We start from the raw sequence: 19,713 nt of genomic DNA on the forward strand, positions 1-19,713 counted from the left end.
TGAGTCTCTTATTGGAAAATGGGTCAGTATGAGGCTGCCTGATGAAGCTGAGTTCTCTGAATACATCATCAAAGCATATGATGCGGAACGTGTACTAAAGCCTTTTTATATCTCATGCCTTGTTCCATCAGACTCGAGCCGTTCCAAGACTTGGCAATATCTCTCCAGGAAAGGCATAGCCTAGTGACCGCAGACTCAAATGCAGTGGAGGTTGATGACATTGACCCGTTTAGCTGGATAGATATCAGAGAACAATAAGCAGAGACTAGCCAAGGAGGTTCTATTTACTGTAGCTATACAAAAAATAATTGGATATACTCATCAAATCTGATATGATTCAGGTTCAAGAACAGAGGAAAGGAAGAAGGTTAGCTAGCTGTTTGATCGATAATTCTGGATAAAATCACATTCTTTATCAAACATTTGCTTGTTAATCCTCAGATTTGTTGGAAGATTTAAGCCAAGAATCGAGGAAACCCATGAACAGTAATAGAAAACCCATGAACAGTAATAGAAAACCAGAGGTCTTATTATAACGAAATTACAAGAAAAAAAAACATATTTAGGATGATAACAATAGCCCTAAATAAAGTAAGGCACAGGAAAAGTGCGATGATAATGATCTCGCGGACGATATTCGTAGTGGTCCAGACTGACTTCTCCGTAGTATTCGGGACACAAGAAAAAGATGCGGTTTGGGGTTTTTTGACACTCGCTAGCCCGGACACAGAAAGGTTCAGCCTCGGAGAGGAAGATGCAGAGATCTCCAATGTCAGTAGTGAACTCAGCGTTTCCTTCCTCGTCTATTTTGAATACCATTAAACGATGTGTCACCAGTCTCTCCCTAAAAGGGATGTATCTCTTGCTGTACCATTTAACAATAAAAGTTTCACCAGTGGGTCTTGATTCCACCAAGTGTTCGCTCCTGCAACACGAATCCAACAACTCCCACTTTGACTGCACCAACTCGAGAAAATCTAGATACCGCAATTGCTGAATCATTGCGGGTTCTCCAAGATTCCACGATCCAATGTAGGTGCCTCTTGAAGCCGGCATGGAGAACATGTCATCTCTCTTGGAATACATGACACGTGAATTGAAGAAACCCGGGTCTGTGATTCTTATGTTGGTCCACTCTGAGCTTCGAGCAGGCCTACATAAGCTTAGTTGAGGTCCCAAGAACTTGATAGCCACAACACAGTCTTCATCCTCGGGAGAAGAGGATGACATGGCCACATTGGTTACCACTTGCGTTTGGCAATGAGGCAGAGTAACAAGAGGAGGCAACGAAATGCGCTTTGGATCAATATCAGACGCACTTGGATTTAGATCATCTTGGAGACACACTACTCCTCCCTTCAGTGTAGCAACCCATCCATTGGATGCTCCTACCGTTCCCATTTCCTCCACCAACTTCATAGGTACCTTCTTTTCCGTAACAATAAACTTTTCAACAACAAAACTTGTATATATCTTGAGATTTCCGATATCTCCATCCCTCATAGTAGATCCACAATGTTGAGCACCGGCGATAACACATGGAAAGGAAGTAGAGAATAAACGAGCGGTGAGGTGTCTCTGTGTAGTAACAATCACAGACATCAGAAGGAGTATTACAGAACACCAAGGAGAGAAGAGAAGAGAAGCTTACGGCGAGTGCAGGTGTTTTCAGGGAAGAGGGCTTCGAGAGGCGGCTGAGAAGCAGAGACATGGCTGTTAGGAGTTTTTTTCTTGGTCCACACGTGTTTCTTTTTAATGGCCTTTATTTATACAAAACCCTATTCTTGGGTTCAGTTGCGAACTTATAAATAATATAAACCAGGGAAAAGAAAAAGATTTTACGTTGCTCCACAAGGAAAAAGAAATTGGTAATAATTGATATATATACAATCTTCTCCATAAAGAGATAGTGATAGCCTTGCCCAGCAAGTCTCTCATCTTCCTGCTCAAATACGGTAAAAAAAACCGTATTTGATCTTTCATCAAAGCGGGACCGATAACAAATACTTTGTCTATTATTTTATTGGGTTTTCTTAGTCCATTCCAACTCCCAATTGGTATGATATTGTCAGTTTTCACTACAAGAAATTAGAGTAGTTTAGCATCTGAAAACCACTGTCTTACTATACTAGAGTAGTGTAGTAAACGCTATTTATGCACCCGTTATAATAGGTCCAACACTTTACATAGCGGTTTTTGTAACTGCTATTAAGATATTTGATAATATAGCGTTTTTTCGTATGCAATAATTAAATAGACGATAACAATAATTATTTGCTATTAATATATTTAATTATTTGTAAAACTATAAATATAAATAATTTTGTAATACGTAGATATTTTGTATCTTATACAAGATTGTATTTGTACAGTATTTGGGAATTTATACAATATTGTATTTATACAAATTATTTACATTATTTCGTTTTTATTAATTTCTAATTATATTTAATTTATAAATTATTAGGTTTTTTTTGGACAAATTGATATTAAAATTATCATATTTTATTAAATTATATGAAATCATAACACAAAAAATTATATTACAAAGTAAAAAATACAAAATTAAAAAGGAAAAGTACAGAGCTTAATAGAACTCTTATATGAATTCAACCATATGGTCCTTCAGGTTTTCAAAGAAAGTGGCAGTATCATCCTTGACCCTCTTCCTGCATGACGATTGGCCATGAGGCATTACAGATTTTTGTTCAGTGCATAACACCAACCATCTTAAGAATTCCACAGCCACGTAAACCCCATGTAAACGAAACAAAAGCAACCAAAATTTGATTTGAATGTACAAATTATCGCTGTATCCAAACACACACAAAACCTTAATCCATCTCCTCTGAATTGAACAAAGACCCAAATTAACAATCGGATAAATGAATTTGGCAGGAAATGAATTTACCGATAGTTAGTGACTATAACAGACCGGCGATTGGTGAAATCAGACAGTACATGAGGTAGTAGAATCTTTTGTTTTTAGATGTACTAGGATCGAAACCCGCGCTATGCTGCGGGGTATTTTTTTTAGAATTTTTTTTATTTAATATAAATAACATTTGTGAAATTTTCTCCAAAATCTATAGACATTAAAAAGAACATAGATCCAAGATAAGTAAAAAACAACATACTCAAATGTCAAAAACAAATTGTGCCTTGCATAAATCAGGAGTTCAGGACAATAAAAGAACAAATCATTAAACCCAATTGAGAACACTTCATTAACAAAACCATTTATTCAACGTATTCCCAAACAACTCGATGACAAAAACTGTTCTACAAATGCAATCACCATACTCGTGGATGTAAAGAATATGTAAGTTATTGGTGCCAAAATCCTATAATATTTTGCATAAATTAAGGCTCAAGCATCAACACTTCCTATTCAAAAAAAAAAAAATGAATTTACCTAAATCCATCTCTGAGGCCATTGATCCAATCTTGCTTATAGCCTTTGAGTCTACCTTTGACATCTTTATGCCCTGAAACGGGACAAGCTTTCTGCTTTGTCCATGCAGATTTGGTGTGTTCAAGTTTTCAACTTGAAAGTGTCCTACAAAACAACACTCAATTCTGTTAGAGCTTAAAACCTATGAAACCTCGAACATAATTATGATGAATGCTTAAGACAGAGCATGTAGTAACCAAGATTGAAAACCTGAACGAGCTATAATAATTAAGATTAATACTTTTCCAGTAGCAGAAACTAACTTTGTAAACAAAGAGTAATTAACAATTTTGATGGCGTAATACTATTTTATTACTAAGAAACTCAGATCCAAATACTAATATTTTGCAGGAACCTTAAAATGAAACGTAAAACGCTACTTGCGGAGGTATTTAAAAGGAGTTTTGTGGAATCGATGATGGGTGATTTGGCAAAAAAGGAGAGAACTTTACAACACAATGTTTTGTGGAAAGCTCAAAGAAAATCAAAAGCTAGCGAGGAAAAAAAATTATGTTTATTGAATAAATTCATCATATCCTTTTTCATCTCTCAAATCCAATAATTGACCAATGAAAAAGAGCAAGTGTAACATATGACTATAAGAAACACCTTAATCAGCTTGTATCATAAGCTCATAGATGGAACAAAAGAAGAAAAATTGAAGCTTTAAAGTAACACAAATTGATGATTTTAGTCCAAAACAACTTTAGCACCAAGTGCTTTCAGCTTCTCAACGATCTTCACACCTTCTTATTTAGACAAATTAGCTTTCAAAATCACATGAGTCTTCTCAACCAATGCTTTACCTTCTTTCAAACCCAAATCAGTAAAACAGGATGCTTTACCTTCTTCCAACTCCTTCAAAATCGCAGGAGTCTTCTTTCAAACCCAAATGAGTAAAACTCCTCAACTCCTTCATAATCTTAATCTCAACAAATGCATAAAAAAACTCCAATTTTATCTCAAACACAATCTTCTCCACTTTACCTTACTCACTCACACCACCACCACTTTGTCCCTGACCCGATCCAGCCACGATCCCACCATCACGCTCCGTTGGAGGACTACGGTGCTATGTTGGATCAAACAAACGTCGTTGGGTCTGTTTGGAGCTTCCTCTGATCAAAATCCTCTTCTTCATCTTCCTCAGAGATTTTGTTTTCTACGCTTTTAACATCTGTAAAATAAACAAAGGAGAGCGGCTCGGGATTCTGAGGAGAAAAGAAGGAGAAAGTGAAGTGGAGGGTAAGGAACAATATACTTCACCGGAGTTCCCACAGTTCTCCGTATTCGATCTCCAGAATCATCAGGTCAAAAACATAATCTCGGATTTTCGATCGAATCCGGGTTTGCGAGTAAGATTATGCAGCTTTGGTTTTCTCTTCAATGAACGACAACAATTTCTTCACCTATTTATATTTCTACGATTTGGACTACTTTACCTAAAAGCGCTTTTAATTATGGATTCAATTAGATTCCTATGTAATAGCTAACCAGTGTGGGCTATAAAACTTTAGGCTTCTGCCATTTATTTTTTTCAACAGATTAAGAAACAAAAAAGTGATGTGGAACGGGGAAGAAATTTTATTGGCTGAGAAATATTGAGCTGTATTAATCGAAATGTTTTGATTGGTTGACGATTTTAATGAGGTGTCAATCCCAGAATAACTCAAAATCCTTAGTGTTATTATTGAATTGATTAAATCAGAAAATAGTTTGTTTATTTAGATAAATCATCACATTAGATAATAATTAAAAAAAATATATTTATGAGAATGATATTAATAAAATAACACCAATATTTCCATTTTATACTCCATCATAAAAAGATTAGTGTCGAATGGATTCATTGATGGCACAGAAAATGAAAAGATTGGTAATATTTGCAAAAAGATTCATATATATTTACTGTTATTTGACATATATATATATATGTAGTTACAATTACCTGAATACCTAAACCACATTATCACGTGGCGCGTTCAACAATCTTATTCGAATTTTTTGAAGAAAAAGACTGAAAAACTCACATCCTTCCGGCTGAAGTTATATTTCCACCTACTAAAAATTCTACTAGAACAAAATGAGAGCTATTTATTACATCAAAGACCAAACATGACTTAAATCGAGAATACTTTCCAAAGAAGAGAAACATGAATCAGCCGTCGGCGAATTCGCGACAGAAACAGGAGAAGAAGAGGCATATAACAACTCGTTGGTGATTTCAGATTCAGATGTTGTTGTAGGAGACAGATCGTCCATCAGATTTTTCCACTCGGATATATTCTCTGTTTCGGGATACGAAAACGAAAACGTTCTGAAAATATCTTTCTTGTTTTCCAAGTCATCGAAAATATCTTTCTCAGTAACATGTACACTTTTTGGTTCTTCTTTAGGCACAGAAACAGAGAATTTGGTGGTTGATAGATTGGCGTTACATGTGTGACTCTCTAAATACTTGACTTCGTAACACGAAGGATCTGCATCTGATTTTTGGACTTGCTTCACCGCTAAACAACCTCGTGTGAATCGATGTGTACATCTATAATATCCTCTGTATTAACAAAACAGAGTAAATTTATTTTCAAAATTTGGCAAAAACAAAAAATCGAGAATTTTGTAATGTTTAGAAAGTTGATTAGTGTAATGATATATTTACCTAGGGTTCTTGGATCCATGAATATCTTTCTGGCCATATTTTCTCCAGCAATAACCATCATCAAGAGAAGTTCCTTCTTGTCCTGTTCCAACACAAATCTTAACTTTCTCCGACATCTTCTTCTCCGATGTTCTTCTGCATATCAAGAATCCAACAAGAAAAGAGAATCAGAAAAATTTCAGAAAAACTCATAAACACAGTTTAATGATCTCTCTTTAATTTTACCTCTTCTTGTTACTCTGATCAAGTCTCCCAGGGCTTGATCTCTTAAGAGTTTTCTGATCAAGACTCAACATAACAATTGCATTTTCGTAAGAACGGAGGATTCCAGAGATCAAACTCATGTCTAATTCTTTAGAAGAAGGGCATTCCAAATTGTTCATCAACTGATTCGCTAACTCTTTCCCTTGCTCCAGCTCGTTGATCACAAGCTTTTCTTCCATTAACATCTCTTCCTTCATTACCATATCAGTGAAGCTTTGGTGAGTTTTATGAGATATGAGCTTCGTCTTTGACTATGTGTAATGTATATATATATATATGATGTGTGTCTCTGAATTTTTTCTTGTGTGTTTGTGTTTATTTTTTTAATCGGTAAAGCTTAGGCAAGAAGGTGTGGGGAAAAAGAAATGAAGTTGGGAAGAAATTGACAAAGGGTGACATGGATTTTCATTACTTTCTTTCTGTTTTGATAGAGTTATTTATGTGTTCTTTGTTCTTTTTATTTGACTTCTTCAAACCTGTTATTATCGACTTATCGTTATAGAGATATTTACTAGTATTTACTAGTATTAAATAAGTTAAGGCCAAGAATATTTCAAATTCTTATCCGCGTTATAATTAAGATCCCGTCGAATGGTTTCGATGACGTAAGATTCGTGATGTCATCTACTATAATTTGATCTCTTGTCTTATCTCAAATCTCATTATATATATTTCTCCATTTTCACATATGGTGGTTCGTTCGTTAAAATTCCCTTTTAATGGTTGATCTCCTCACCTCAAAAAACTTTATCACTTGTGGGGTAAATTATGAATTTGTATATACTCTCAAAAGTATATGAAGAATTAGAGTCTGATATTGGCTTTCTCGTTCATACGTTGAACTGATAGTGACGGATAGTATCGTGTGATCTAGAATCATTTTACTATCTAATTTTAATATCGATTGATATTGTTATATGTACCGATGAGTTATGAGAATCGATAATCTCGTCTAATCATGTCGTTATACTAGTTTTTTTTTGTCTTATTTTTATTGTTCTTAAACAGAATGCTTAGGTGTTACTAATCAATGCTGGTGGAACTTAATTAACTTTGGTATAAATTGATGGTAGCATTATTTAAAGATGGAGATTAGATAAAATAAGTACAATTAATGTCCAAGAAGTGGCATGGCATCTACATGACATGCACATGGTTTTCTTTTTTTTTTTATGTGAGAGATACTCCTTCCGTTTCACAAAGAGTGTCGTTTAAAGGTTTTATTTTTGTTTCAAAAAAAGTGTCGTTTTGTATTTTCAATGCAAAATTTTAAATAAAAGTCTAATTTTGACCTTCTTTATTTAATGTATTAATAAGAGAGATAATTTTGTTTAATGTATTGAGAAAGGGTATAATAGAAATTTTAATAGTTTTCTTAATATATGTGTAAAAGTGTAGAATGCCACTCTTTGTGAAACAGAGAGAGTAAAAAATAATCTTGAAAATCAGCAGCTTTATGGGTAAATAACTATTTCACAACTTATATCTTTTGTTACTCAATAAGCGTTTAATTTGCACTAAATAGATCCATGATAAACGAGCTGTTTCTTATATAAAAGCAATAGATGATCGTTATAAACTTTTTGTGTTCTGAATTAACTAAAAAGGTTTAAATAGAAATAAAACCAATGTGTTCCAGCTGTTAGAAAATTGATTAACATAGATTTTAAGCGAGGTTATATAGATTAAGGTATGTCGCACATCAATGTCGAAAGAAATTAATGTATCAATGGAAACAGTATTAGCTTTTTAGGGGAATAATGATAAAATGTAGCAAATTAACGGTCTCTTATTTTAAAGAATTAGACAAATATATCAACGCAAGTGGCAAACTAATCCACACTTTTATAGATGCAGTTACTTTACGTTCTAAATTATAGGATGGACTATCTCAGCAACGATTACGGTTTCAAAACTAAAAGAACATGTATCGTACTTGTGTATGTACGTAGATTAGTAATTCATATATGTCTCTCCTTTTAAAGTTTTTATCCCTAACTCCAAATCTCTAACGAAGCCTATGGGAGTAGAGATAACACGGCAGTGATTATACAAGAATGTATAAATGATTTGTAGAAAATGAGGAAGTTTCCGCGAAGACGAAGATTATCGATTCTCTAGTCTATAGGACCCACATGAACTTGCATCTTTCTTTTTTGTAGTTAGAAAAATAGGAAGAGCCGCGTGGGTCCTATAGTCTCTCTCCTTTTATCTATCGATTTTTTAAGAAAGAGTCCGTATATGTGTATTAGTATTTATCATTTTATCAATGTGGACTAATCCACATAACTAAATGATTTCAGATCTACATCGTAAGAATTACCAATCATAACCAGTTACGATTAATTTCGATGTAGACTGTATCTAAATCTTGACGGACCATTGTTAAAATACATAACTTTCATTTATGTATATCTTATTTCTGTTGAAATTTGTTCGTATCCAAAGGTTCCAAATTAAAGCGGTCACGATAATTGCAATCGAGTAGCCCAATGACACGTGGGCGTGGGGAAACATCACCACCGTATGTTCATTTAGTTTCGTCTCTTTATACTGAAGTAAAGTTGTCAGTCTTTTCAGCGTCGTTTTGTGAAATATGAGTTTGTCAGAATATGATGTGATTATACAAATTTTTTATATGTATAATAAATAAATAAAATGATACTACTGGTCACTGGAATTATCGGAATTTATGCCTTGCTACATTTGCACTCGTTGTTAAGGAATCTTTTTACTCTTCGAAAAATACAAGTGAAAGCAGTTGGAATATACTTATGGAATATACTTAAGACAGACATTAAACCCAAAATAATTAGACATGAATTTTATGATAGCTATATGCAAATAGTGTGTATAAAATTGCTAATTCGCTGACTATTGGGCTTCACAAAGAGCCCATAACATGTAATTAATTTTTTAATCTCTAAGGTCTCTTTTCTTGTAAGCAAGCACCTCAAGAAAATGCAAATTGTAGCAATGAACAGTGTATCATTTATTTATGTTTTTACGTCAATAAAAAAAATATGATTCAACTACTTTTAGTACTCCCTATTTTCTTATAAGCCCTCAAGATTCTTTCCGTTTAATTTTAAATGATGAATATAACACAAAAATGAAAAATCTTTAATGTATAAGATTATCATTTTTTACATTTCATGACTATTCAACAAAAACATGTGCAACTCAAATGTCTTAACTATTTTGTTACTCAAAATTTTCAATATTTATGTGACATACTAGAAATCGCCAATGTGTTTCAAGTTGTTTACGTTTGTTTAATCTTGTCGTCTTCATAAAACTAATCGACTAATTTAATGATTTTATTGAGAAATTCAATCAATCTTTTGATGTTTTTGATTTGTTTTTCTTTTGTTGTTGTAATTTGTATGCATAATTTATAAAACTTTAGATTTGGTTTTTGAGAAAAAAAAATGTAAAACAGAGAGACTATAACTTTAAAACTCTTTTTTAGATTTTACACAAACCCTAAAAATCCAAAATATCACAAAATTTAGTTTCAATAGTTTGTTTTCAAGCGAATTAGGGTTTCTTTCCAAACCTATAATTTGTGGTTTCAATATAAACCTTGTTATAGTAAATTTTGAAAATATTTTTCATAAACCATCAGATCTAACACGTACGTCTCGTAACATTATGTGTCATAATAACCAACCTTCTACTAATTTTATACTTCTTCGAAATGGTGATTAAACTATAATGTTTTTTATTTTTCTTCCTCCATATAATTAAGGACGAGGGAGATATAGAAATACAAACTTCAGTTTTATTAACTAAACAACAAGCTATCTTCGTCAGTTTGCGAAGAAGAAGCCGTGTTTCATAAGCCAGTACCTCTCAATCACCTCCGGCGTACGCCCCGGGATCCTGCCGGCAATCAATGGCCACCTACTCGATACGTGTTTTATATTGCAGTAGACTACGAAATTAGTCTTTGAATGAGAAAACAGTGAAACAGTGAGTAGATCAAAATACACAGAATTTGAATAGGTCGGAATCGAACCTATCACCGACAAGTTTGTACATCCGAAAAATGAGATCTTCTTCTTCTTCTGACATAGTCACAACTTTCCACTCAATACTAGTCACCTCTACCAACAACAACGGATAAATTAAGCTTCGAACATAGAGAAGGAACAAACAAGTAAAAAGAGAAAAACGTAAACCTTGTGAACAAGACGCATAGGTTGTTTTTCTCTGATTCCACCGGCGTGTATCCATCTCCGGCATGTCGGAAAATCAACTTGTGGTTGCTCGTTATCAAGTTGTCCGAGACATGTATATAAAGAAGAAACCTACCGGTCGATCGAAACTATAATTAATATCTTCCTTGTACGTGAGAAAAAAATAGAAGGAAGGTGGAAAGTTAAATCCTCGGACAGACTGGACCATCACATTGGCAGACTCTAGTTATTGTCTCATATTTTTCTATATTCTTCTAATAAAATTATCAAGTGGATACTTAATAGATGGTCACATTGATTAGAAAAGATGTCACCTTCAAATTCCATTTATTGTTCGAAGCAGGACTCTGTTTGTCATCGACAAATTATTTATGATGAATCGATGATGATAGTACTGTGTTAGGTGTTTGTTATTTTCAAATTGCATACAATGATAATTAAGTAGATGTTACCAGTAATAGTACTACTATGTTAAGATTATTTATTTCAACTACTTAATTTCTACAAAGAAAAGGGACAAAGTCACAAATACAAAATCATCTAAATACCTTGTATTTTTGTTTTCTTTTTTTCTTTTTCTTAACATATGGTGTCATGAATGGGGTTTAAAAGGTGGCCATATTCCTAACAAGTACGTTAACATGGCACTTTTTGGTAGAAAATCTTAACAGGTAGATAAACATGACTCAGTGATAAAGTTACATACGTGATACATTCCTAGTAAATTACAGCTACTGTTTATAGCTTACACAACCACACTCACATGGGGGAATCAGTCATGAAGATGTCCTAAGGGAGTAACTTGGCCACACTCAATGGTAGTATGCACGACCCTTTGACTGTACATATACATTCAACGGAAGAAGAGGACCAAAGACAAAGAAGCCAAAAAGGCAGTAGTCACATAATAACCAATGTTGCTTTACGAACTTAACCAATGTTGCTTTACGAACTTACGGTTTGAGGAAGAAGAAAACTTAGTAGCAATCATCACGAGAACTTATATCCTGTCCTGAGCAGCCATTCTCTCGCAAACATTGGACAGAGATTTGAGATTGCATCGTATAAGAGCTTCCACGAAGTAACAAGTCTCGTCGCTGGTGTTCCCTTGTGGTACATCCACCACGAATGACTCAATCACCATTGTGCCAGCTCTTCCATCTATTATCTCTGGATGAACTGTAACAACTGATGAGTAGTTCTGCAAGACCAACAAATGAATCCAGTTAGAACATTGAAACATACTACTAGGGAACAATTTGGTTATAGAGCTTCTGAAAAGGGGAAAAACCTTAAGCCTGTGATCACCACCAAGGATTTTGATACCAAGAATGTGGTCAGTGTCGTCCAAAAGCTCCAATCTTTCGGTGCTAGTGGTAGCTGGGAGGCCAGATTTAACGTCAACCTCACGAACACAGCCAATTCCAACATCACCTTTCATCACACACCTACTCACAAACGGCTTGTACTTGTGTGGCTGATCAAATCTCCTCACCAGAGACCAAACCTAACCACATGAAAATTCAAACCAAATCCACGAATCAAGCTTCTATATTCCATAATAGCAGAACAATTTGCACGAAAAAAACGATCATCAATCTCAAATCAAAGAGACTACTTGGAGCTCCAATAAACCGATTCGGTGACAGAAGCAGAGAGACTTACGAGATGAACAGGCGCTTGGATATGCTTAACGAGGACGGAGGAACACTGATTCTCCTTGGAATCGTGCCTGTGAATCTGCAGAAACTCCTCCGCCGCACCACCGCCTCCAACTCCAGCATCCATCGTCGAGTTCATAATTTTTCAGATCCAATTTGTTTCGTTTATTGTTAAATGCTTTGATTATGTTAAAAGGAATCTTAAAAGAAATATGGAAAGATTCGATGATTCCAGAAAATTGAATTGAAGAAGAGAAGAGAAGAGAGAGAGATAAGGATGGGTTTCAAGTTGCAGAGGGGTTTATTAGCGTCAGCCTTCATATTCCCTCGAATTTTTATTTTAAATCCATTTTTTAAATTATGTTTTAATATATTTACATTTTTGAAAAATTGATATTGTTGTTGGTGAAACAAATCTTCACAAAATCAAAATTATGGTCCATTTTTTTAGTCTGGGTGAGTTAGGTCAGTGTGTTCATGTTGGCCCATTATCTTTTATTTTTCTATGTTCACAAAATCAAAATTATGGTCCATTTTTTTAGTCTGTGTGATGTCAGCTTTTTTTTTTTTTTCGTGGTTTAGAGTTGAAAATGGTTTAATTAGTGTAGTGAAAAAGATGATGGTTTCTTTTTGTTACATGAATTACGATTTGTGTTTAATTAGTGGAATCGAGAATTTTTTTCTACTTTTGCACCTTAAAATTTAAATAAATAATTAAACGAAATTTTGTGTATTAAAATAACATATTTTGAGAGACTTTGATAGTCTCTACCACTGCATTACTGATCTTATTAATTACACATCATTATCAGAAAACTTTCTAAGGTTCATAATCAGCAGTTTAACTTAACTTTCTTTCAAATTAATTATGTTTTACGATTGTTGACTGTTTTAGCTTTTTGAAAAAAAGCTTTATAATTTTGTCGTTATCAGCTTCAAGGTTCCAATCTAGAGTCTTCCTCTTTCAGATACAACTATCTTGTATTATAGTATTACCTTAATTATAGATAACAAAATTTAATTGAGTGTGACATAATACATATATCATCATCATGTATACTTCGAATCTTTTTGTTAACCATTTGCCTCCATATTATGGGCCAGTTAAATGATCGGCTTTCTTTTTACATTTCGAATGTTTTGGAGAAATAAAAGCCCATTATCTAATAAGAAGCCCATGACAAGAATGAAACGGAGGTTTCTTGTGACAAGTGGCAAGTTGCAGAACATTAACCCCAAAATTTGGAAGGTAATAAAAACAATTTTACAAATTTTTGAAAACCGGCGGAAACTAAAAGGCGGCTGCCACCACCTGGGGGACGATATGTGGAGGTTACTGACGGTCTTTGCTTCATGCAACCGAACATTTGGCTCCTCGTGGTCGTTTTACTTCTTAGCTTTGTAATTACTCTTTTACCCTTGTTCTCCTCCGTGGTCAATTAGATATTTTCATCTCACACACACGCTTCCCACGTAATATGACGGAAATACCCTTAGCCTCTACGTTTTTATTAGACGACACACTCGCATTGTCGTTACGTTATTTATTTCAACACTCCAGCGCAAATCGATTTTGTTAGATTTATGGGGTTTGACTAAAATTGTGAAGAATCCTAGCAAACTTGTGGATACAAATACAAAATTAGAACGACAAATTTATTTTTTCATAACGACATTTACCAAAAAAAAATCGCTAATTAAGCAAAAGAAGACCTAACTACTCTCCAACTACCACTACGGTTTTGCCGATCTTTGAGTCTGTGACCACGACGAGGGCATTTATGTCCTTAATTAGCTTCTCCTTCTCTCCATCCACGTGACTTGATTCTCTCTCTTCTTTCATTTCACGTATATATTAATCTGGCTTGCATCTACATCTGTGAAAGAGAGAGAGAGAGATTCATGAATCTTTTTACAGAAACACGAACAAGTTTCAGAATCTGGTCTGACTCTTTGTAACCTTCCCGTTTAAGATTCATCATACGTATTCAAATCTCCATTTCTTTGCCATTGTTGGAATCTCCGCCTCGATCGTTTGTTATTAAAAGGATCTGGTATTCGACTTTTGTTATCGTTCAAAGCATGGTCTGACGATGATCATGATCTCCGGCTGATCCAACGGTTAAACAAAGCTATTTTTGATCCTCCATTGTTATCAACACTCAGAAATAAGGTAACGCATCTCGAGACTCATTGTTTAACAATCTCTGTTTTGTTTCTTCCAAATTATTCTCGTGAATATCCATAAACTCTCCGTTTTTTAATGAACTATCATATGCTTTTGTTTGTTTTGTTTTGTTTTTTCAAAATTTCAATATTTTTGTCTCTTTTTCTTCTATTGAATTTGTTTTTTTTTTTCCTGCTATAATATACGAAAACTGATTCCATGTAATGTTAGTTCATAGGAATTTATCATAACGAGCAAGAAAAAAAAATCAATAGAAGAAGAAATTAGAGTTATGCTTATTTGAATTAGAAAAAATGTTAGACAAAACTTTCTTTTGCTTTTAACGAAGCGAAAAGATGTTAATAAGATGAGCACATCGTACGTGGCGCACGTGGAAGCACTTCTGTACGACGGACCCAGTCCAACTATTAAGATTCGAACCCCACACACATAGCTAAAGGGTTGTTAGCTGGCTCGTAGGTGAATTTAATACGTTATTTCCTTAATAGCTGGCTAATTGCCTAAAATCGATCCATAACACATTCCTACTATGCCAACATTTGACCCTAGTCAAAAGAATTAAAACGTTTCTTACCTTTTTAGCCTATCAAACGGTTCATTATTATGTTCTGCATATGTAAAAATAGTATGAAATATAGTATAAGATTTTTTACTACTTTTGTTGATGAAAAAACAAAAAATTAGTAAGAAGAGTTAAGACTGATTGACATTGTTTTATTTTTCTTCTTTAGTTTTCTTTTAAGATGCTCTGTTTGTTTGTGTTTAACAATTAGGATTATATTTGTCTTATCTTGTTTGCTATAGTTGGAGACGTTTTGTTCATAAAGAATGGCGTTTAATACGGCTATGGCGTCTACATCTCCAGCGGCAGCAAATGACGTTTTAAGAGAACATATTGGCCTCCGTAGATCGTTGTCCGGGCAAGATCTCGTCGTGAAAGGCGGTGGTATACGAAGATCGAGTTCCGACAATCACTTGTGTTGTCGCTCTGGTAATAATAATCGGATTCTTGCTGTGTCTGTACGTCCAGGGATGAAAACGAGTCGATCTGTGGGAATGTTCTCGTTTCAGATATCGAGTTCTATAATCCCAAGTCCGATAAAAACGTTGCTATTTGAAACGGACACGTCTCAAGACGAGAAAGAGATCGATGAGATTGAGATTGAGACTGAGCCAAATCTAGATGGAGCCAAAAAGGCAAATTGGGTCGAGAGGTTGCTTGAGATAAGGAGACAGTGGAAGAAAGAGCAAAGAACAGAGAGTGGAAACGGTGACGTTGCAGAGGAAAGTGTTGATGTTACCTGTGGTTGTGAAGACGAAGAAGAAGGTTGCATTGCGAATTACGGGTCTGAGAACGGTGATTGGGGACGCGAATCGTTCTCTAGATTGCTTGTGAAGGTTTCTTGGTCTGAGGCTAAAAAGCTTTCTCAGTTAGCTTATTTGTGTAACTTGGCTTACACGATACCTGAGATCAAGGGTGAGGATTTGAGAAGAAACTATGGGTTAAAGTTTGTGACATCTTCATTGGAAAAGAAAGCGAAAGCAGCCATACTTAGAGAGAAACTAGAGCAAGATCCAACACGTGTTCCTGTTATTACATCTCCAGAATTAGAATCCGAGAAGCAGCCTCAACGATCAGCTTCATCTTCTGCTTCTGCTTACAAGATTGCTGCTTCAGCTGCGTCTTACATTCACTCTTGCAAAGAGTATGATCTTTCAGAATCGAGCAACCCGGTTTATAAATCAGCTGCTGCTGCTCAGGCGGCAGCGTCTACGATGACAGCCGTGGTTGCTGCGGGTGAGGAGGAGAAGCTAGAAGCGGCAAGGGAGTTACAGTCGCTACAATCATCTCCTTGTGAGTGGTTTGTTTGCGACGATCCAAACACATACACTAGGTGCTTTGTGATTCAGGTAAAATGTTTTCAAAATTATAACTACAAGCACATCTTCTGTTTTCTCCACGTTACGAGCTTTCAGTGTGTTAATTGGTGTCCTGATTTTGCAGGGATCTGATTCTTTAGCTTCTTGGAAAGCAAACCTCTTCTTTGAGCCAGCTAAGTTTGAGGTAAAGATCTTGATCTCTTTTAAGATTGGACATTTGGTTTTTGGTTTATCCAATCGCTTAGGTTACGTGAAATATTGTTTTGGTTTGTGTTTATCCTAGAGACCTTACCTTAAGATATTTGATATGATTGTCGCAGGAAACAGATGTATTAGTCCACAGAGGAATCTACGAGGCAGCAAAAGGAATATACGAACAGTTCTTACCAGAAATAACAGAGCATTTGTCTAGACACGGAGATAGAGCTAAGTTTCAGTTTACGGGTCATTCTCTTGGAGGCAGTCTTTCATTAATAGTGAATTTGATGCTTATCTCTAGAGGACTCGTTAGCTCTGAAGCTATGAAATCCGTTGTCACGTTCGGTTCACCGTTTGTGTTTTGTGGCGGTGAGAAGATTCTAGCTGAGCTTGGCCTTGACGAGAGTCATGTTCACTGTGTGATGATGCATAGAGATATCGTCCCACGAGCCTTCTCGTGTAATTATCCTGACCATGTTGCTCTCGTTCTCAAGCGTTTGAATGGGTCCTTCCGTACACATCCTTGTCTCAACAAAAATGTAAGTCCTTAGTATAATTGTTCTTTTGGCTTAACGTTTTGAACATCTTTGTCTATATTAAAATACGGATGTTGAAGTAATTTGGTTGTGTTTTTGCTTTTTGACAGAAACTGTTGTATTCACCGATGGGGAAAGTTTTTATTCTACAGCCGAGCGAGAGCGTCTCGCCGACGCACCCTTGGCTACCACCGGGTAACGCTCTCTACATTTTAGAAAAGAGCAATGAAGGTTACTCTCCTACGGCGTTACGTGCGTTTTTGAACCGCCCTCACCCTCTCGAAACACTGAGTCAACGCGCAGCTTATGGCTCGGAAGGTTCGGTCTTGAGGGATCACGATTCCAAAAACTACGTCAAAGCCGTGAACGGAGTTCTCAGGCAACACACGAAGCTCATAGTTAGGAAAGCCAGGATACAGAGGAGGAGTGTTTGGCCGGTGCTGACGTCAGCAGGGCGTGGATTAAACGGGAACCTGCCGACGACCGAGGAGATCATGACACGTGTCTAATGAGGAGAAAATCTACGGTTGTATATAAGTGGAATCTCTTCTGATTATGCGTTTGTTTACATTTCTTGTGAGTGAGCCCAAACAAGTTAATAAAATATTGTAAAGAATTAACTATTCTAAAATTCTGAAGAATTTAGTTTCTTCAGTAATCAAAATATGCTTTAGTGGAAAAATTGGTTTTTTCCAACTTCATGGATCACTGATCACTCCCATTTGATGCGCAGCGTTTTACACTGGTGGGCCTATAAACAAGAAATAATTAGGCCGTATACTAGGCTTATATGCAATTTGTGAAATTTCCCTTTCGATAGCTAGGCCCACTAAATAAACCAGACGTACGGATGAAAAAAAATAAAAAATAACAGACGTACTTTTTTTTTTCGCAAGAGTGTCTGTTTTATATCATAAGTCAGTATCAAAGCCAGTATGAGAGCCATTACAACCAAACATATTACAAACTAAAACATGACTAAAAAGGTTCAGTTGATCAAAAGCATAAATTGACAACGATTACAAGAAGAAAATTATCAAAGTAAAAACAAAAATAATCATTAAAAGGGAAGATGATAAGGATAGAATAACCTGCTGAATCAAAGGAGTTGCAGGTTATAACAAAAGTCTCAAAAAACAACCTGACCTTCTGAATCAAAGAGAGATTTAAGCCAAAAGGGAAAACCTGTTGCCACATAAGACTGATATCGATTGCCTTGAATGACACTGTGAGCAATAAGTGAAGCTCCTTTGTTTGATTCAGTGTCTGCATTTTCGATTCTCCAGTTCTGAATTGAAGCTAACTTCCTGTTGAGTTCAGCACCAAAATATTGTAGAGAAGGCCAGTCTTGAGGTTTATTGATAGTGTTTACCATGTAAGTGGCTTCAGATGCAAAGATCACAAAGTTGTATTTGTGACTAATCATACTATCAATAGCCCATAAGATGCTGTGAAATTTAGCTTCTGTCAGAGAGACAATGTTGGAGAAGCAACGTCTACTATGTAACAAAACTACACCATTCTCATCTCTTAAAACCCATGAGAAACCACCAATGTGATTTCGCTTTGACCAAGACATTCCAATGTTGCATTTAACCCATGGAGCTGGGGGTTTAGACCATGTCTTTGAATGCTTGCCTCTATCAAAATTTTTTGATCTTGTATATTTGGAGCCGAGGATTTGAGCATTAATCCATTGTGATGCTTCATCTTTAATTTTCAAAACCAATTCTATTGGTACAACAAGTTTACCTTCAAAGCAGAACCCATTTCTATTCTTCCATAAGTACCAAAGTGTCCATGGAAAGCTCCGACGAATGTGATCCGGTATGTCTGGATTCTGAGCCAATGTAAGCAGATACTGAAAGTTGGTGTATTCAGAGTGAGATTCAAAACCACCAGGTGGACAGGGAAAGTCAGATAATGCCCAAACCTGACGCGCAATAGAACACTGGAAAAGAACATGGTTAGTAGACTCCTTATTCCAGCCACAAATTTGACATCTCAAATCGTAGCTCATTCCTCTCATTTCTAACTTATTTGCTACAGCAATAGCACCACTCAAAGCTCTCCAAATAAAGCATTTTATTTTTGGAGAAGTGTGTAATGACCAAACCTGGACCTTTAAATCATTTAAGGAGGGTTTTGCCTCAGCAGCTGCAATAAGGTCAGAATTGTGTAATTGGTTAGCTAACCAATAACCAGATTTAACTGAGTAGTCCCCACTCCTATTATGCATCCAACACCAAAAATCATCTTTAGTTGAAATAACAGACGTACTTATTAGATAAGAAAGAAAGAAAATTTTGTTTTTTTAAGGGTTATCTTTTTTTTTTTTTTTTTTTTTTTTTGTCAACATTTGGGCCACAACTGGCCGGTCCATTAGCCAAATTTCTACAATTAAATTGTAGAGTCGGGGATTCGATCCCTGATGTGATGGTGTCTGTCTTCTGTGGACTTATCATTTGCCACTAGACCAATGTCTCATATTTTCATTAATTCATTAATACAACATTCGTATTCACTAAAAACGTAAATGAAATTTGGTTGAAGAGGCGAAAAAGACACTAGTTCTCTTACAAACATATATATGTACAACAAAATTAAATCAACAAATCACTTTTATGGAATGGTTTCATTTTAGGCCATGAGAAATTAGTAAGGCACGTG

At 35.4% G+C, this 19,713-nt stretch overlaps 5 protein-coding genes and 1 long non-coding RNA gene across 8 annotated transcripts; 1 reads left to right on the top strand and 5 right to left on the bottom strand.

Moving 5' to 3' along the window:
• Positions 1-523: 523 nt before the first annotated feature.
• Positions 524-1,919, bottom strand: LOC110228303. Its single transcript, XM_021025166.1, has 2 exons — positions 1,652-1,919; positions 524-1,578 (listed from the first exon to the last, which is right to left on the bottom strand). The coding sequence occupies exons 1-2, from the start codon at positions 1,709-1,711 to the stop codon at positions 583-585; spliced, it is 1,056 nt and encodes a 351-aa protein (XP_020880825.1). The 5' UTR covers positions 1,712-1,919; the 3' UTR covers positions 524-582.
• A 1,236-nt stretch (positions 1,920-3,155) lies between these two features.
• Positions 3,156-4,836, bottom strand: LOC110228312. 3 transcript variants are annotated; one of them, XR_002331837.1, is made up of 3 exons: positions 4,442-4,836; positions 3,416-3,559; positions 3,156-3,344 (listed from the first exon to the last, which is right to left on the bottom strand). It is a non-coding gene; the product is annotated as an uncharacterized LOC110228312 (long non-coding RNA). The 3 variants fall into 3 exon arrangements; XR_002331839.1 differs by lacking the exons at positions 3,156-3,344; positions 3,416-3,559 and adding an exon at positions 3,954-4,312; XR_002331838.1 differs by lacking the exons at positions 3,156-3,344; positions 3,416-3,559 and adding an exon at positions 3,954-4,330.
• A 518-nt stretch (positions 4,837-5,354) lies between these two features.
• Positions 5,355-6,784, bottom strand: LOC9312701 (probable WRKY transcription factor 46). The gene is made up of 3 exons (XM_002878352.2): positions 6,339-6,784; positions 6,114-6,248; positions 5,355-6,008 (listed from the first exon to the last, which is right to left on the bottom strand). The coding sequence occupies exons 1-3, from the start codon at positions 6,578-6,580 to the stop codon at positions 5,552-5,554; spliced, it is 834 nt and encodes a 277-aa protein (XP_002878398.2). The 5' UTR covers positions 6,581-6,784; the 3' UTR covers positions 5,355-5,551.
• Positions 6,785-10,001: 3,217 nt separating this feature from the next.
• On the bottom strand, positions 10,002-11,630 carry LOC9314467 (transcription factor CPC). Its single transcript, XM_002878353.2, has 4 exons — positions 11,537-11,630; positions 10,562-10,690; positions 10,399-10,486; positions 10,002-10,283 (listed from the first exon to the last, which is right to left on the bottom strand). The coding sequence occupies exons 2-4, from the start codon at positions 10,623-10,625 to the stop codon at positions 10,190-10,192; spliced, it is 246 nt and encodes an 81-aa protein (XP_002878399.1). The 5' UTR covers positions 10,626-10,690; positions 11,537-11,630; the 3' UTR covers positions 10,002-10,189.
• LOC9314468 (abscisic acid receptor PYL9) lies at positions 11,181-12,549 on the bottom strand. The gene is made up of 3 exons (XM_002878354.2): positions 12,245-12,549; positions 11,871-12,086; positions 11,181-11,780 (listed from the first exon to the last, which is right to left on the bottom strand). The coding sequence occupies exons 1-3, from the start codon at positions 12,377-12,379 to the stop codon at positions 11,580-11,582; spliced, it is 552 nt and encodes a 183-aa protein (XP_002878400.2). The 5' UTR covers positions 12,380-12,549; the 3' UTR covers positions 11,181-11,579.
• A 1,405-nt stretch (positions 12,550-13,954) lies between these two features.
• LOC9314469 lies at positions 13,955-17,739 on the top strand. The gene is made up of 5 exons (XM_021025155.1): positions 13,955-14,413; positions 15,233-16,339; positions 16,434-16,493; positions 16,630-17,046; positions 17,154-17,739. Exons 2-5 carry the CDS (start codon positions 15,257-15,259, stop codon positions 17,550-17,552), a joined length of 1,959 nt encoding a protein of 652 aa, XP_020880814.1. The 5' UTR covers positions 13,955-14,413; positions 15,233-15,256; the 3' UTR covers positions 17,553-17,739.
• The last annotated feature ends 1,974 nt before the right edge of the window (positions 17,740-19,713 follow it).

This window comes from Arabidopsis lyrata, assembly GCF_000004255.2.
Source record: "Arabidopsis lyrata subsp. lyrata unplaced genomic scaffold ARALYscaffold_5, whole genome shotgun sequence".
In the NCBI taxonomy this organism is placed as follows: Eukaryota; Viridiplantae; Streptophyta; class Magnoliopsida; order Brassicales; family Brassicaceae; genus Arabidopsis; species Arabidopsis lyrata.

Excerpts from the sequence above, each read along its gene's own strand:
- LOC110228303 (XM_021025166.1), bottom strand. The coding sequence starts at position 1,711 with ATGTCTCTGCTTCTCAGCCGCCTCTCGAAGCCCTCTTCCCTGAAAACA. Across the intron at positions 1,579-1,651 it reads TGAAAACACCTGCACTCGCC|AGACACCTCACCGCTCGTTT; the intron begins GTAAGCTTCTCT and ends GTTACTACACAG.
- LOC9312701 (XM_002878352.2), bottom strand. The coding sequence starts at position 6,580 with ATGGTAATGAAGGAAGAGATGTTAATGGAAGAAAAGCTTGTGATCAAC. Across the intron at positions 6,249-6,338 it reads GATCAGAGTAACAAGAAGAG|AAGAACATCGGAGAAGAAGA; the intron begins GTAAAATTAAAG and ends CTTGATATGCAG. Across the intron at positions 6,009-6,113 it reads CATGGATCCAAGAACCCTAG|AGGATATTATAGATGTACAC; the intron begins GTAAATATATCA and ends TTGTTAATACAG.
- LOC9314467 (XM_002878353.2), bottom strand. The coding sequence starts at position 10,625 with ATGCCGGAGATGGATACACGCCGGTGGAATCAGAGAAAAACAACCTAT. Across the intron at positions 10,487-10,561 it reads CTATGCGTCTTGTTCACAAG|AGGTGACTAGTATTGAGTGG; the intron begins GTTTACGTTTTT and ends TGTTGTTGGTAG. Across the intron at positions 10,284-10,398 it reads TACAAACTTGTCGGTGATAG|GTGGCCATTGATTGCCGGCA; the intron begins GTTCGATTCCGA and ends CGTATCGAGTAG.
- LOC9314468 (XM_002878354.2), bottom strand. The coding sequence starts at position 12,379 with ATGAACTCGACGATGGATGCTGGAGTTGGAGGCGGTGGTGCGGCGGAG. Across the intron at positions 12,087-12,244 it reads TCCAAGCGCCTGTTCATCTC|GTTTGGTCTCTGGTGAGGAG; the intron begins GTAAGTCTCTCT and ends TCATGTGGTTAG. Across the intron at positions 11,781-11,870 it reads GTGGTGATCACAGGCTTAAG|AACTACTCATCAGTTGTTAC; the intron begins GTTTTTCCCCTT and ends TTGGTCTTGCAG.
- LOC9314469 (XM_021025155.1), top strand. The coding sequence starts at position 15,257 with ATGGCGTTTAATACGGCTATGGCGTCTACATCTCCAGCGGCAGCAAAT. Across the intron at positions 16,340-16,433 it reads CTAGGTGCTTTGTGATTCAG|GGATCTGATTCTTTAGCTTC; the intron begins GTAAAATGTTTT and ends CTGATTTTGCAG. Across the intron at positions 16,494-16,629 it reads TTGAGCCAGCTAAGTTTGAG|GAAACAGATGTATTAGTCCA; the intron begins GTAAAGATCTTG and ends TGATTGTCGCAG.